General features: G+C 38.1%; 1 protein-coding gene across 2 annotated transcripts in view; it reads left to right on the top strand.

Annotated features, from left to right (window-relative positions):
* ATF7IP2 (activating transcription factor 7 interacting protein 2) overlaps positions 1 to 15,856 on the top strand; it is a 53,055-nt gene extending 37,199 nt beyond the window's left edge. Inside the window, exons 7-11 of one of the 2 annotated variants that reach the window (XM_074965467.1) lie at positions 2,711 to 2,781; positions 3,413 to 3,477; positions 6,653 to 6,719; positions 8,740 to 8,843; positions 15,243 to 15,856. In XM_074965467.1, the coding sequence (XP_074821568.1) occupies positions 2,711 to 2,781; positions 3,413 to 3,477; positions 6,653 to 6,719; positions 8,740 to 8,843; positions 15,243 to 15,659 (724 nt within the window). In that variant the 3' untranslated portion in view covers positions 15,660 to 15,856. Of the gene's footprint in view, positions 1 to 2,710; positions 2,782 to 3,412; positions 3,478 to 6,652; positions 6,783 to 8,739; positions 8,844 to 15,242 lie in introns of both variants that reach the window. The other variant, XM_074965466.1, reaches the window with a different exon arrangement.
* The last annotated feature ends 503 nt before the right edge of the window (positions 15,857 to 16,359 follow it).

The following is a 16,359-nucleotide window of genomic DNA, read 5'->3' as shown; positions in this document are numbered from 1 at the left end:
TTAACAGATTGGAAAAATTTACAAGGGTTGTGGTGGAGTCTCCATCAATGGCAATTTTCAAATCAAGATTAGATGTTTTTTCTCCAAGATATGCTCTAGTTCAAATAGGAATTAATTCAGGGAAGTCCTATGTCCTGTGTTATACAGGAGGTCTGAGTAGATGATCATAGTGATACCTTTCAGCTTTATAATCTTTGAATAGTTGGTGTAAGTCTGAATGGATGGGCGCTGTAAGTGTTGGGGCTGCATTCTGAAGAGAAGGACTATTTATAAACTCCCTCAAGCTAAGTGCAGTCAGACTGTTTCTGCTAGATTTCTACCAGTGATTTAGAGAACTGTTAAATTAAGGTTTTAATTACCTTCTGTGTCTTCCAAGAGGCAGTTGTTGATGATCTGATTCTTGTAGCGTTTAATGGCGGAACAAACATCAGCCTTTAATGCCTTTCATAGATCGATGGAAACAGTGAGAGCATCCCCACTAGAATTCTTACGGCAGTCTTTTTTTTTTTTTTTCTCCCCTTCATATTCCTAGCAGGTTATCATTGGCCCTCTAGACCATTAACCTTTTGGACCCATCTCCACTGGTAAAAATTTTAAAAATTATGCCATCTTTGCTATCACCTGTTCAGCTCTTACTGGCGCCATAATTGCAAGCACCATGTTAATTAGAGATGTTAACATCAGGAAGGTAGTCTCTTTTCATCGTGTCTGAAGAATCTAAAATGTTTCAAAATTTTGTCTCTGGCAAATAAATCCTGCGTCAGGGCATACCGGGTCCCTTGGTATATAGATTCATGCCATTACACTAGAACAGTTCTGTCTTCTAGACACAGAAGGGAAGAATCACTGGATGATTTTGCAAAGGAATCATGTGGTGGTCTCTCTGTACCTTTTAGAAAGTGTTGTCAGCTGAAGCAGCATTTAATTGGAGCAGTACTTAGACATCTTTCAAAGGGAGCGAATGGGAAATGGAGTTCTCCTCCCACATTCCTAAGGCTTCCTTGTTCTTCGCTTCTTAGTCTTTCTTAGGGTGCTAGCTGGGGTATTGCTTTTCAGATCACAAAGCTTGTGCTATAATAAATGCGGTTATAAACTGCAAATCCTTAATTCCACTTACGTGCTAATTTGCTTTCCATGACTGGATCAGTACAGCACAGAAACCACCCCCCTCCACCCAAGGATTTTGATTCCTGGAGGGAGGTTTGTAGGATTTAAGGAGATAAGATAGTTGCATTTTTTCCTTCACTTTTGGGGTGGGATCAAAACATTGGGCTTGAAGAGAGAATTTAGAGGGCTTTAACATGCTACAGATTGATTGATTTGGTCAATCCTGCATGCCTTTCCCAGGCAGGAGGGGAAGACCCAGAAATTGTACTGTACTGATCCAGTCACAGGAGGTGAAAATATCAAGTAAGTGAAATTGAATTAATATATCTTGTAATATTTTGTTTACTGTTTGTAATATCAAACAGATAATCTGCATCCAAATAGCAATGTAAGAAATATTTCATAGTGAATATAGATCTTAATATGAACTTCATAAAACTACTTATTGTTGGAAGGTGTCCGGTGTTCAGGCAACACTGTCAGCATGAAACATGGTAAATTTGAAAAAAAAAACATTAATAGTAGTTTTAGGTACTATACATGTTCCTGGGATTTGAGATAAGAGATTTGATCAGTGGATATTTGATATGTCATAGGTCAGGACCTTGGGATAATAAAGTGTTTGATTTTTTTGTTTGTTTTAATGTGGGGGGCTAGAAGGTTACAGGTTCAAAGTGTACATAGAAATTTCTAATTGATAAGAAAATTTCAGATACCCACACCTCTGTGGATGTGCACATTTATTCTGTTGTGGATTCATTTAGGGTCATTGTTGCCATAAAGAAATTGATAGACTTCCCAATCTTGTTGTGGTTCAAATGCAAGACAAACAAAGCTTTTAGCAAGCAAGCGGGAACGTCTGCCGTGTCGGCTTTCCACCCTCTTTTATTCTCCTTCTACCCATGCGCATTACATACTCAAACAGCAAAAGGAATAATATGACTTTGATTAATATTCTTATTTACCAGCTTCTGTCTACTACATTCCTTGCTCTCGGGCCTTGAGCCCAGTCCTGGGAGGCTTCCCACGGTTCATGTCCTCTGGGTGACTTCCCATGGTTCATGTCCTTGAAAGGAGCAGTGTGCCCACTGCTCCTACGCAACACTCAGGGTGTGCCCTGAATGTTTCCAAGTGCATGAACCCTTCACAATCTCTTAGTTTTTCTAAGATGAAACAACCAGGGTTGTTTTTTGAAAATGGGATCTTAGAACATGAACACTTTTGAAGTATGTTACCTTCTCTGCTGTTATGTGATGGAGATATAGTAACGGTCAGATCAGTACATTGTAATGCCAAGCTGAAGGGATTTTAAAAAGTGTCTGCCTAATCAGATATTGAGTCATGGTATTTGGGGAGCTCTTTATTTGAATGATTCATATTCTATTATTTTGGAGTTTACAGCTAGCCAAGGTGCTATAAAATGCATTTGTTTTCTTCAGTAAAATACAATTGATTTCTTGTTAAATCAACCGTCTGAGCTTCTTGACTTCTAAATGTGCTGTAGCTAGTTCTTGATATCTTACATTTGAAGAGAGGGGGGCCTGTTTTCATGCATCTCTAACATTTTGATTTTGGTGAATAATTTTTTTGTTTTGTTTGTCAGCTCTGATGAAGTTATACTGATTTCTGTGGAAAGCAGAAATTCAACAACTGTAACAACTACAAACAATTCAGGTATCCAAAACTAACCTTGGCATGCATACATCCTAATCAAAACAGATTTGATGAAAATAATTAAACCACCATACTAGCCTACAACTAATGCTTTTACTCTTTTTAATTGTATCAAAATATAATTTTCCTTGGTTGCTGTTTAAGAAGAGTAAGAGCAACCCATCAGTTTTAACCATAACTTCCATTTGCTTTACCCATCTCACTAACCATGCTTGAAATTTTTTCTCACTAACAATTAGCGCTGCTGCTTCTTTTTTTTTTTTTTTTTTTGTTTCTTTTGTGGGAACTATCCAGTTGAAAAAGAGTTTAGCATCTGTGCTGGCCCATTGTCTGTGAGCATTCCTAAATACGCAGCTGCAGAGGCTTCTCCCTAGTCTTACAGAGGTGTCTTTGGACTTCAGGGGCACCTTTAGAAGAAATCTTGGCTGGCTGACTTGTTTGCCAGACCATTGCATTGGGGCTGTGAGTCTCCTTGTCGTTCACTTATGGCTGATTGCTGCATGTATGTCTACAAGTCTATTTGGTAATTTTTTGGTATTCCACTTATTAGATGGACATTTTTGTATCCTGCATCAACCAGATTTATTAATTGAAAGTTGAATTTTTTAATCTTTTGTGAAAATTGTTTCAGATGTTCAAAAAAAATTAGTTTCTACACAAGCAGAAATTTCCACTGAAGCTCAATCCAAAAACAAGGTAGGTTAAGAGTTTTTTTTCCTCATGCTCATCTGCTAAAACTTAAAGCTAAATTTAATTGTTTGTACATAAGATAATGAAACAAAGCCTGTTTTTTCCAATGTTGTGGTAGTGATGCTTGTTACTTTGGGTCATTTACCATTCTGTGCAGATACCGCACATTCTGGTTCCTCTTTTGCACCTTGCTGAAGGAGGTACTGTTCACATTGCTGTGTTACCTCATTTTCACATCATAAAGATAAACTGCAATGAAAATAATATTGGATTTGTGCTACCTTCTACTTTTCTGTAGTTCTTGTCTACCCTGGAAGACTTTAATGTCTGGAGAACTAGTGAAATGATGAGATCACAAGAGACCGAAAAGTTCAGCGTATGAAAGGGAGAAGGGATTTTTTTCTCACTGTTCCAAAACTTTTTGGTTTTTTTGTAAGCACCTATTCAACTTTAGTGAATAATAGATTGGGTAAAGGATAACTTTTTAAAAATTCAGCACCGCCATCCCTCAAGTAAGAGCTCACCATAAGCGTACTTTGATATCTCTAAGCAAAAAACGAGGCTTGACATTATTCATATTTCTAATGTGGAAAAAATAAGCAGAACTTTTTTAGGCCATCTTCATACATCAGAAGGAAACAAAATAAAGTGCAATTCCAATTAAAATAATCATGTACAAGTCCCTTTTTAAAAGCAGAATGTATTCCCTAAAATAAATAACTGTGGTAGTCACTTCTGGCATTCCTTAAAAAGATAAGCCTTAATATTGAGTGGATTATAGAACACACAGAAAATATGTCTCTCATCTTTCCTTTCTTCCAAGGACCCTGGATTCACCCACCCAAACACACACAGTCCCAAAGCTCATCAGATGGAATATCTACTCTTGAAATTTTTAGGAGATCTGCTGTACAAGCAGTTTGGGAAGGAAAAGATCAGGGAAGCAGACCCTCCTCTCTTCCTGTGTACTTGGCAGAATTAGCTGCTGTTTATAATTTTTGACAGATAATGATGTTTATTTTTAAAGCTTTTTTTTTTTGTGGAGAGGATTTGACAATTTAATGACAGTAGACACTGATATTCAAAAAGCTAAAACTTTACCATTATTAAAACACAAATTGTCAACATCACATGTCAATATATACAAAGTAAATATCTTTAAATCAAACTATATTAAGTTTTCAAGCAGCATTTTTCTTTTCCTGTCTATAAATTTTGATCATCAATGGAAATATTTTTTCATCTCTTTTTGTGTGTATGTAACAAGTATTAAATATTTTCATGTTTTGTTCTCTTTTGATAAGCAAGGTGAGGTTCAATCCCAAACACTTTGTCAGGAGTCTGTGTTCCTATGGGACTGGTGACCCAACAAAAGGCTCTCATCTTGCAGGCAAAATTTGGGCTAGGAAAACATATAATTTGCCAAGATAAGGTCAACAAGAGTGGTCTCTGAAGTCTAAAGCAGACTTGTGGACTTATTCTTCAAAAACATTAACATAAGGACTTTAACTCTTACATTACTGATATATAGTCTCAACCTTAACTTCACCGTAGCCATTTTTTTGTGTGGATGTTTTTGCTACACTAGTACAGTTGGATCATGTCATTTGTATACTTCTATTCCAATGGTTAATAAGCTTATCTGGTATTCACTTACAACACACTAAGAGCTTTTCTACATGGTGTGGCAATGTGCATTATATGAGTGTGATTTCTAAAGTGCACTAATGTGGTACACATTAATTGGTCAGTGTAGATTCTGCTGTTGCACACTAAAGATTTCTTAATGCTCTTTAACATAGTGCCATTTGAAACACGTTAAAGCACACTAGAGAACCTTTAGTGTGTACCAGCAGGGTGCGTGTGGACCAATTAATGATCAGTACATTAGTGCACTTTAGAATTCGCATCTCCTTAGAGTGCATTTCCCCACTGTGTACAGAAGTACTTTAGGTTGGGTTTATCGCTGAAGAGTTTAATTAAACATTGACTTTTCAAAATGTAGATTAAATGTTACACCCAGTCTTTCACATAACATAGTTTGAAAATGCTATTCAAAACAGCACTTTTTTATTTAGTTCAAGTCTGAGAATATTTTTATATAAACCAATTTGTGTATATATAATGTAAGCAGGCTAAGCTTTTGGTTAGACTTTAGCAACAGAACATGTTAAAATTATATCCATTTTTTAGATGGTCTGTGTCCAAATTGTTCTAAATCACTTAAATGGTCAGTCTACACACAAAGCTTCCTGTCTTGCCTTCCCTTCCCCCTCTCCCCCAATAAAATAAAATAAAAAAGATAAAATAAAAATCCCTGTTTTGGTTAATGAAAAGTGGGACTTCACTGGTGGTAGCAAAAGTGCAAACACTGGTATATACGGGGCACCTGGGATTTCTACTACCATGTAGTATAAGCCTGCTTGGGAATATTTAGACAAGATGGTGGTGGAAAAACTGCTCTCTTCCCACTACACTTCTGCTATCAGTGGTGGAACTACACCAATGGGAGCAACTGCAGGAATTAGTGGGGGGAAGGGATCGTGTGTATAAGATCTAACTGTTTAAAATCTATATAAAACCATTATACAAACACTTGTTCAGTTACATTAAATGATTCCTTAAGTTTACAACTGAATTACTGTATTGAATAAAATAATAAACAATTCTACATCTTCCCTTAGCAAGAGGGGAAAAAAGGCTTTATTTCAGACAGCTCTAGAAATAAGAAGCTTACTGGCAGTCTTGTGCATTGGCAAGCTGTGTGAAAACTTATCCTAAAGCATACCTACCTGGAAGGAAACTAGTAAAAAACTGTCTATGTAGATTTGCTCTTAGAGAGCCAAGACCTGTATAATTATCATTGAGATCCATTAATGTTTATAAAATCCATCTTTTATAGTTTTTGTCCTCGTACTGTTGACTGATTGGCTAGGTGATCTACTGTGATATATCAAGTGTATTTTTAAATGTCTGAGTTCTTACAGATACTGACACTTACACACTGTACTTATTTCTGTTGTTTTTCACATCTACAAGAAGTTTTATATAAAAATGAGCATTTCTGGTAGTTTAATTTACAAGTAAGTTTGCATCCTGACAGTTCATAAATTTTAACAGAAATATTTACAATTAAGCCATTGTAGAAACAATTTAATTGGAATTGACATTGTTTTTACAGCGTGCTGAAGAACAAAAATGTGCAGTGATTGATCTAACAGAAGAAGAAAAGCACAATTTTGATAAAGGTGAAGGAAAAAATAATTTTGTTTATAGAGATTCTGAAAATGAGAACTTAAAATGTAATAAGTGTAAGTATGAAAAAGTACTAAATCAAATCAATTTTAAACCTAAGAGAAAATAATCTTGTGGAGTGGAGATTGGGACCCATTCCTTAAAAGAAAAAACTTTCTCCTGAAGGGAACTGCTTCTGCATATCTTCACTGCAGTAGAGTACCTTGCAATTCAAGAACAGTTCTAAAGTAGTTTGTTTTTTAAGGGATGTATGCTTATTGACTCATGGATCCAGTGTCCCACTGTAATGATATTAGACCCTGCTACTATAATTGTTCCTAGTCCCCCTCTCCAATACTGCAAGCAGATGCCAGTCATTAATTGGTGTTTCACTAAGATTGAAGGCTGCAGCTGACCAATCTCTTCCCACCTGCCTAACAACTGAAATAGGAGCCAGGAACCCAGAGCCAGTTAGTCACAATACAGCCTGATTTGCATTCTTGCGTATAAATCTTAAATATTCCCCATAATGAGGAGAGACTCCTGTTCCTCATCCATCTGTGGGTGAAGACTTGCTCCCCAGCACAGAATGAGTTGGCTACTTGCCTACCACTGCTCCTGCAATGAGAAGACCCCAAATTAGGTGCGGAGTGTTTTATGTTTAGGTGAGGAGGAAGTGTAGTAACCAAAGACAGGGAGATTAATATGGACTTTCATGGGTCACATGTTTGGAGAACTCTAGTTGCTGGTAAGTAACATTCCTTTTGCTATAAATCATATGCAATTGTCCAACTTCAGGATTTGAACTCAAGTAGTTTAGTTTCAGTGGAAATTGTTACTTGGCGATATACTGCCTTGAGGTGATTTGTAATCTCATTAATTTTTGTAAACTAAGCAGGATTTGTTCTAGGTCAAGACCTGGATGGGAGAACTCAGGGTGCTGCAGGAAATAGTATTAGTGGCTGGCTTGGTAGGTTGCCTTCTTCCATCTCAGTGTGTACAGAACTAATGCTCTATCCTGGAGTTAAAAAGTACTGTGCTGTTGTTAATTTTGTGTTTCGTATGAATTTTAAAACTGGATCAGAATCTTTGTAGTAATTTAAGATCACATGCCACTTTTTTGCAGTAGAATGGGTGTTGGGCAGTATCCTGGAATAAATAAGTTACTACTTCCTAAATTCTTCCTGCAGCTAACTGGTTTCTTTTTTGTTATATTCTTCTTCTAAACTGCCACGTTAGTGTTCCTGTGCTGTTAAAAGTGTCTTGGTGGGATGCAAGAGCATGTTGCATTTTAGTGGTGGGTATTTAGTATAGTAGTTTGTAAAATATGTGAAACTCAGAGATCATTTTGGAATGAATGAAGATGTTGTATTTAGTGTAAGATCTTAGTCAGAGATGTTCAGCTAAAACTCTGTTAACTGAGTTGGTCGTCTGCCTCCAGTGTGAACAGTAAGTAAGAGCATAAGAGTGGCTATACTGAGTCAGAGCAATGGTCCATCTAGCCCACTATCTTGTTTTCCGACAGTGGCCAGTGCCAGATACTTCAGAGGAAATTAACAGAACAGATCAATTTATCAAATGATCCGTCCCTGTCGTCCACTCCCAGCTTCTAGCAATCGGAGGTTAAGGGACACCCAGAGCATGGGGTTGCATCCATGACCATCTTGGCTAACAGCCATTGATACACCTATCCTCCATTAACTTACTTAATTCTGTTTTGATCAAGATGTAAAATATCGAGATGGACAATTAAATGAAATGAAGACTGAACTATCCCTCTTACTCTCACTTAATGATAGCCCGTACGCGTCTGGCTGAAGCACTTTAACAGTGTGAACAACTCTGCTGCTTGTGTGTTGTGTAGAAAAATGGAGATTTCATTCTCCAGGGTCCTCAGTCTAGCACCTTTCACAGTCTCTGAGAAATCCTCAGTATGTAAACATAACCTTATTTCACAGATTTGTGGTTTTTTAACCCAGTTCACTTTCAGTAGGTGGTAAATTACAGTATTTAAAACTTGCATTTTGTTTACAGGTAAGTTAAAAGAAGACCAGAATTCTGTGTCAAACAAAAGTAATTCAAAGACAGCAAGCCCCAAATCAAATCGCCTTGAGCCACCAGCACAAGCATCAAATCAGGTAATTTTTTTCTTTATTAAGCTTTCTACAATTTTTATATTTAAATTTGTAGTGTTTACAAATTCCAACTGACTAGCTTTTCATGAATCTATGATATACAACTTAATGGGAATTAAAACAGACTTTTAAGGACATTTTTGATGAAAATGTATCATTACATTTGTTTTAAACTAGATTCCTTGGCAAAGGGTAAGCTTACTCCTTCGAGCCACAAGGAGGTAGTACTGTATTATGAAAAGAGTAATAAAGACTTCAGTGACCATGAAATACTTTTATTGCAATAATGGCTCCTAAAATGGCAGCGATTTCTAATAAAAATACTAACTATTAGAAGAAGCAATATTGAAGCAAGAGAATGAATCAGATAGGCAGGCTAAAATGAACTTTTCTAAAAAATATTGTAGAAAATGTTGCAGTAGAAAATCTATCATGGGGCAAAGACCAGCAAGAAAAATTTCAGTCAAGGGGGGAAAAACCTTTCTGAAATTGAGCAAGTGAAAAGGGGTTTGAAAATTTCAGCCATCGGTGGTCCAAGACTCTCTGTGTTCAGTCCTGCTCCAGTGTCTAAAAATGAGTGCGAGAATGAGGGAGCAGTAATTTAAACATCAAGTATCTAAGTGTGCATGTTTTATTACTGTCCACCCACAAATAAGTTCCACTCCTGTGAGTTGCCAGAATGAGGCACTGTTCACAATCGATTGTGCAAGTGTTCAAAACATGATCATGTGTGGTCTCTCAGGTCCATGAGTTTGTCTCATATTTGGGGTATTTGAATATTCCATTGGGTTCTACTAGGCTGCTTAGCCGTGGTGGGGCTCAGGTGCCTTGCTAGGTTCTGTGGTGCTTCTTGTGCTTGGCTCCTCCTTGACTGAGGACCAAAAAAATAAATAAAAAGAACGCAATGGCATCTCTAAAACATCACCCACTCATGGTACCAAAATGAGAGAGCATTCACTGTGGATAGTGCAGATCTGCAGTCTGTACTCCCACCCCATTCTTCTATCTTGCATGCTTTAATTAGCAATGGCATATTTACTTTAAAGTATCATGATTGGGCATGTGAGTTAACATCCCACTGAGATGTATGCATCACCTCACATTTCTTGGAGCTGTTATTCCAGACACAGTCAGGGAGGTGTCACTGTTCTGGTTAATTCACGTTTTCAAGTTTCTCTTCAACCAGAACCGCTAACTCTTCTCTTAAATTATCTATATAATAGCAACTTGGGAGAGGAGCTGGTATATCATATTGCTGCATACTAGCCCAGTTTGAGCCCTGGACGTGCCACTATAAAAGATATACCACACAACAGCACCTTCAGTTTTGTAATGGCAAGACAGATCAAAGTGTCATCAACAAGGGACATCAGTTTCTTTTTACCTCCTAATAACATTTGAGCATCTGCCATCCACCCATCCATCCGCAGCTCTGAGACAAAACTATCTAATATCTATAGGCAACCCACACAGCAGCTGGACAAGAAGCATGACAAGTGAGAGGCTGGAGCCTCTCCGTGACTGCAGCATCACATTATGGATGAAAGAGAGCCTTGCTCTGTCGAGTGCAGGCTCTTCAGGATGGGTACTGTCGCCTTTTGTGTTTATGCCTAGCATATTCTGCCCACTACCTTGAAACAAATAATTAATATTAGTTCAGTTCCATTAAAGGGTTTGGGGATGGCTTCTGAGCACTGAGACTGAAAATATAACTCTGGATGGAGCTCTCCCTTCTTGGACAGGAGCATCATTTGTTATGGGACAGCAGTGGCAGTTGCCTCTTTCTCCCTCCCCCCCAACCCCTACAGCTTTTCATAGGTCTATATGCTCCATTATATCTCTTATCTTTTTGTCCGTCCCGTCCCCCCCCACCAATTTTTTAGAATATTACATGATAATTGTGATGGATTCCACCCAGGGTACCTGGAACTGCAGTACAGCTTTTCTCCCTGAGTTATGATTCCCACACGCTTCACTTCACTTCACTCCAACTCACTGGTTTAGATAAAGCAAAAACAAGCTGATTAACTACAAAAGATAGGTTTTAAGTGATAGCGAACAGATCAAAGCAGATTACTGAGCAAATAGACAAAAAATGCAAACTAAGCTTAATATACTAAATAGATTGGATATGACTAGCAGATTCTCTAAGAGATGATACAAGTAGGCTTCAGATTCTTAAGGGGCAAGCTGCACTTGCTTTACAGCTTGGAATCCCCAGGTGTTTCATTCACAGGCTAGAAATCCCTTTAGCCTGGGTCCAGCACTTCCCCCAGTTCAGTCTTTGTTCCACAGGTGTTTTTAGGAGTCTCCTTGGGTGAGGAGTGAAGAACACCAGATGATGTCACTCCTTGTCTTATATAGCTTTTGCATATGGCAGGATCTCTTTGTTCCCAAAGCTTGGTTCCCAGAATAGTCTGTGGAGAAATACTGACATCCCAAGATGGAATCCAGAGACATGTGGTCTCATCACATGTCCTTGTAGAGTCAAAGCAGCCATGACTTGGAGGCTGTCTGTAGCGTTTTCAGGAAAGCTCCCCGGGTGGGAGATAAGCTTCTCCTAAGGCCTATTGTTTTTTTTCCGAATGGCCCATTGCCCTGAATAGGTCCTTCCCCACCCACTATCTAGACTGAAAGCATCTTGTCTAGTGGACGTTACCCAGGTGTAACTACATTTGAAATACAAATACATAGCCAATATTAATAACTTCAGATACAAAAATGATACATGCATACAAATAGGATAATCATATTTAGCAAATCATAACTTTTCCAATGACACCTCCCATGACTTATAATATCACTGTGAAGAATATGGAGTGCAGTGTCACATTCGTCACATATAGTATTGTATAGGCTGACACAGCTTTGCTCCCTTGAATTTTTCTGAAATGATGTCCCTGCTTTTGAGAAAGTGATTTGGATGACTTGCAGAGCTTTCCATTGGGTTAGGGCTGGGAGCCATGGTGTTATACCAACAAAATAAAAACCAGCAGGATCTTATTAAAGGGGAAAAGGCAAAATGCCACATTTATTGTGAATACAGAAAGAATCATAGTAAGCAGTTAGTTATAGCTGTAACATTCCATTCAATCTCATATTTATTCACACATTCATTCATACACACACACACACACAGGTTCTGCAAGGTTGTTATCATAGTTACCAGCCTTAGAGTTGCTCATGCCAAGCCATAGGCCAGGTGGCCTGGACATGAGGAGGGAGCAGGGCCTTGTCAGATGCCCATCTGATGCTACTGGAAGTTGGTTTGCAGAATCAGACCCCAAAGTTCTCACTTTCTAGAGTCCATTTTTTATAGAAATTTCTTCCTATGCCAGTCTATGGGAATTGCTTCATCATGCTGTTGCTGAATCAATCAGCAGATGGCACATTCCTGACGGCTCCGTGCTGCCAGATGTTATCTTGTTCTGTGGTTCTCCCATTCTTGAGGCTGTTGGGTGGATTCCAGTCTGCCCTCCGGGGGTCCTCTGATTATTTCCACTTGACACCTTTTTCAGCCGATGGACACTGGATTCTTAGGCTGGCACCTCCCTGATCATTCAGTTATTATCCACACACATCCTCTATCTCTCTTTTAATCACAATTGTTAACAAAGCGAGATGAATACAACAAAAGGGCGGGGAGTCTCTGGGTGCTGTTTCTGTTAGAGTATTGCTTTGAGTCTCTCTCTGTGTGAGTAGTTGTTGTTACAAAGAATTGCTTTGAGAACAGACTCTGTCTTAGAATGTACTAACACAATTAGCTTGCAAGTTTCACACATAGAGGGAGAGAAACAATACCAAAAACCAAGAGAGCTCTTAATTAGTTTGAGTAGCAGCCGTGTTAGTCTGTATTCGCAAAAAGAAAAGGAGTACTTGTGGCACCTTAGAGACTAACAAATTTATTTGAGCATAAGCTTTCGTGAGCTACAGCTCACTTCATCGGATGCATTCAGTGGAAAATACAGTGCGGAGATTTATATACATAGAGAACATGAAACAATAGGTACCACCATACACACTGTAGCCAGAGTGATCACTTAAGGTGAGCTATTACCAGCAGGAGAGCCGGGGGGGGGGGGAGTGGCGGGGGGGGGGACCTTTTGTAGTGATAATCAAGGTGAGCCATTTCCAGCAGTTGACAAGAATGTCTGAGGAACAGTTTGGGGCGGGGGGGGGAGAGTCAGAGACACTGTGCCACCTCAGAAGCCTGAACTAAAACTGGCTCAGGTGCAAAATCCAAAAGGTATTGCACTCTCATGGACTGTTACAGAGATTTATCGCATGTGCGCTCCTGTAGAGAGCTATCACCTGGGGGGGAATAAACATGGGGAAATAGTTTTACTTTGTGTAATAATGAGTAAACTATTTCTGCATGTTTAATCCCCCACCCCCACCCCCCACTGCTGGATATGGCCCACCTTGATTATCACTAAAAAAGTTCCCCACCCACCCACCCCCCCGCTCTCCTGCTGGTAATAGCTCACCTTAAGTGATCACTCTGGTTACAGTGTGTATGGTGACACCCATTGTTTCATGTTCTCTATGTATATAAATCTCCCCACTGTATTTTCCACTGAATGCATCCGATGAAGTGAGCTGTAGCTCACGAAAGCTTATGCTCCAATAAATTAGTTAGTCTCTAAGGTGCCACAAGTACTCTTAATTAGTAATACCCTGGAATTTAAACTATGGGGAATCAAACTCATTTGTGATTTTAATACAGAACTACTTTAATATGATCCAACAATGGGAGAGTGGTATCTGCAGAAGTTGCCAGCACACGGTGAAGGGGTGACTCCAGTCATTTTTGTGTCTTTTTCACCTCAAATTGATTGGCCAGGATCCTTCTAAGGAAGCATCGTGGGAAATAAAAAGGGGAGTTGTGATTCTTGGAAGAGCTTGATGATAGGAGAGAAGAGATTGACTGACTACTGCCAGGGAACATCCGGGTGTGAGAAAAATCTGTTTCTATCCACCCAAGAAATTTTTGCATGCCTTATGCTAAAAGTGTAAAACCAAATGTAATAACAGGATTTTATGACCTGTCAGGACTATAACTCTTTAGTGGATCAGTACAGATGCTTCCAGGAGCAGTAAATTGTTCTCAGCCTAAAATATTTTGTTAATAGATGTACAGACCTGTCTACAGTATATCCTCAGAGATAATTAACTATCAAAAAGAAAAATGTACAGGGAGAAAAGACAGTTCTGTGGTTTGGGATTTTTTTGTAACTGACTCTAGTACTATGAGGAGGGTGGAACCATTATGTCAGTTCTGCTTTTTATTCTGTTCTTCTGGATGTTCAAAAGGATATGAAACCAGAATAAACCTTCTAAACTAGCTATGACACTCTCTTCACAGCTGCCTTCTTGGATTTCTTCTGAGATAAAATCTAAGCAGCAGTTTTTAAAGATCTGTCAGTTTAACTTTTCTTTCTTTTTGAAGACCTACATAGAGTGCAAGCTTTCTGCTCTGGTAATTGCTAGTGAGATAGGAACATAAGCTCTTTCTTTCAGCATCTTACATTGTATGATATCTGTACAGAACAATCCGATTATAGGATGGTTGTCAAAATTCACTAGTAATAATTAAACTTGATCAAGATACCTATAGTATTATTCATATTGGTAAAGTTAACTTTTTTAAAACCTTTCAGTCCTATGGATGTGCTGCTGTCTGGCTGAATCTGTAGGTATTTTTTGGAAAATTTATCAGAGTGCAATAACAGAACACTAATTGAACTGTGACTATGCAAATCTATCTAAATATAATGTTGACCTCTACAACACTCATTTTGGGACAACCAAAAATAATCTTAACACAATGCTTGTTAGTAGTGTCTTCTGTGCTTTTGTGTCGGGGGGGAGGAGGAGGAGGAGTATTGGATTTATGGAAAATAAAATCAGTTAGCAAAACTTAAACATTTATGTAGCAGCAATAGATCATTTCCTGTGACTGTTCTTGTCTGTTGACCTCTTAGAGACTGTAAAATAGGGCTAGTTTAGAGGGAGTCTTTGGAAGGGTTTTTTAAAAAGTGGTAAAGTAACATAAATTCAGTAAATAAAGCATTGCGGCATGACATACCAGAAAACAAAGCAATTTAACAAAATACTATTGTTGGTTTGAATTTAGTATTCTTATCCACACAGTCATTCTAAGAACTACTGAACTAATAAATACCTAAAATGAAACTAATGCAGCATTATTTACCACAATACAAAAAAACTTGTTTGGTAAAGCTGATACAATGAACTCCTTAACACTTTCAAAACTGTTTCCTAAAATGGGAACACTTAATCTGAATCAAAAGTTAGCGCACATTGGTTGATTTGTTCATTAAAGAAATATTACAGTAATGCTAACTTATTCACCTTTTTTTCTTTTTTTATGCTCCGTAGGTTCTTGAACATTTTCCACATCTTCCTCCGCTACCAAGGATACCTCCATACCCAGAACTCAAGGATGGAGTCAGAGACACTGTGCCACCTCAGAAGCCTGAACTAAAACTGGCTCAGGTGCAAAATCCAAAAGGTATTGCACTCTCATGGACTGTTACAGAGATTGATCCCATGTGCGCTCCTGTAGAGAGCTATCACTTGTTCATATACCATGAACACTCCAATAACAGTACTGTACCACACTGGAAGAAAATAGGAGAAATAAAGGCTTTGCCCCTACCAATGGCTTGTTCTTTATCACAATTTACAGCCTCCAAGAAGTACTACTTTACTATACAATCAAAAGATGTATGTGGACGTTATGGACCATTTTGTGATATACAGTCAATTACTTTAATTTCTCTGGAAAACTCATAAGCTACCTCAATAACTGTTACATGGTTGTTTCAGTTTGAAATATTGTATTTTTACTTGTAAACAATCCAGAGCCAAGGAATGAATTGTACTACAGACTGTATTCGCTCAGTTCTGTTTCTTATCTATCATGCCAACTATCAGTTATTTATATTCTGAGCATTGTTCTATACATTTTGTAAGTTGTTTCTAATAACTTGACACTGAGAATTCTGTTTATAAAACTAATTTCAGTTCTGTGTTTAGTTTAGTTATTTTCCTTCTCAGTCCTTCCCCTCCCATTCCTTTCAATGGGCATCATTACATGTAGGATGTACTTGGGACATAAAGGAATAAAATTTTCTACTTGGTAACTATGAATTTTGATGACGATCATGAGATGAGAAATCTAACATGTCATGAGTTTTGTGGTGGTTTGTTCACCCTTCCTTTTTGTTTTTTTGGGGGAAATAGTGGTTTTTTTTATGTTCCATTTCCTTCACTAAATGGTACACAAGCTTTCAGAAGGTTTTAGTTCTTGTACTTGAGTGTACTCATACAGTACTACAGGAGCATCTCCATTATTCTGAAGCCTCTGAAAAATGTTTGTAAGGATGAAAGTCTCTGTAGTAGGGTAATAATACAGGAACTATAGTGTTTTAAATACCACAATCACCTGAGACAATCATCTGGACAATGATCTTTTTAGAGATGCTGCATTGTA

Source organism: Natator depressus, chromosome 10, assembly GCF_965152275.1.
Source record: "Natator depressus isolate rNatDep1 chromosome 10, rNatDep2.hap1, whole genome shotgun sequence".
NCBI classification, from domain to species: domain Eukaryota; kingdom Metazoa; phylum Chordata; order Testudines; family Cheloniidae; genus Natator; species Natator depressus.
The sequence above is the reverse complement of the archived record's forward strand: the minus strand, read 5'-3'. Positions and strand labels throughout refer to the sequence as shown.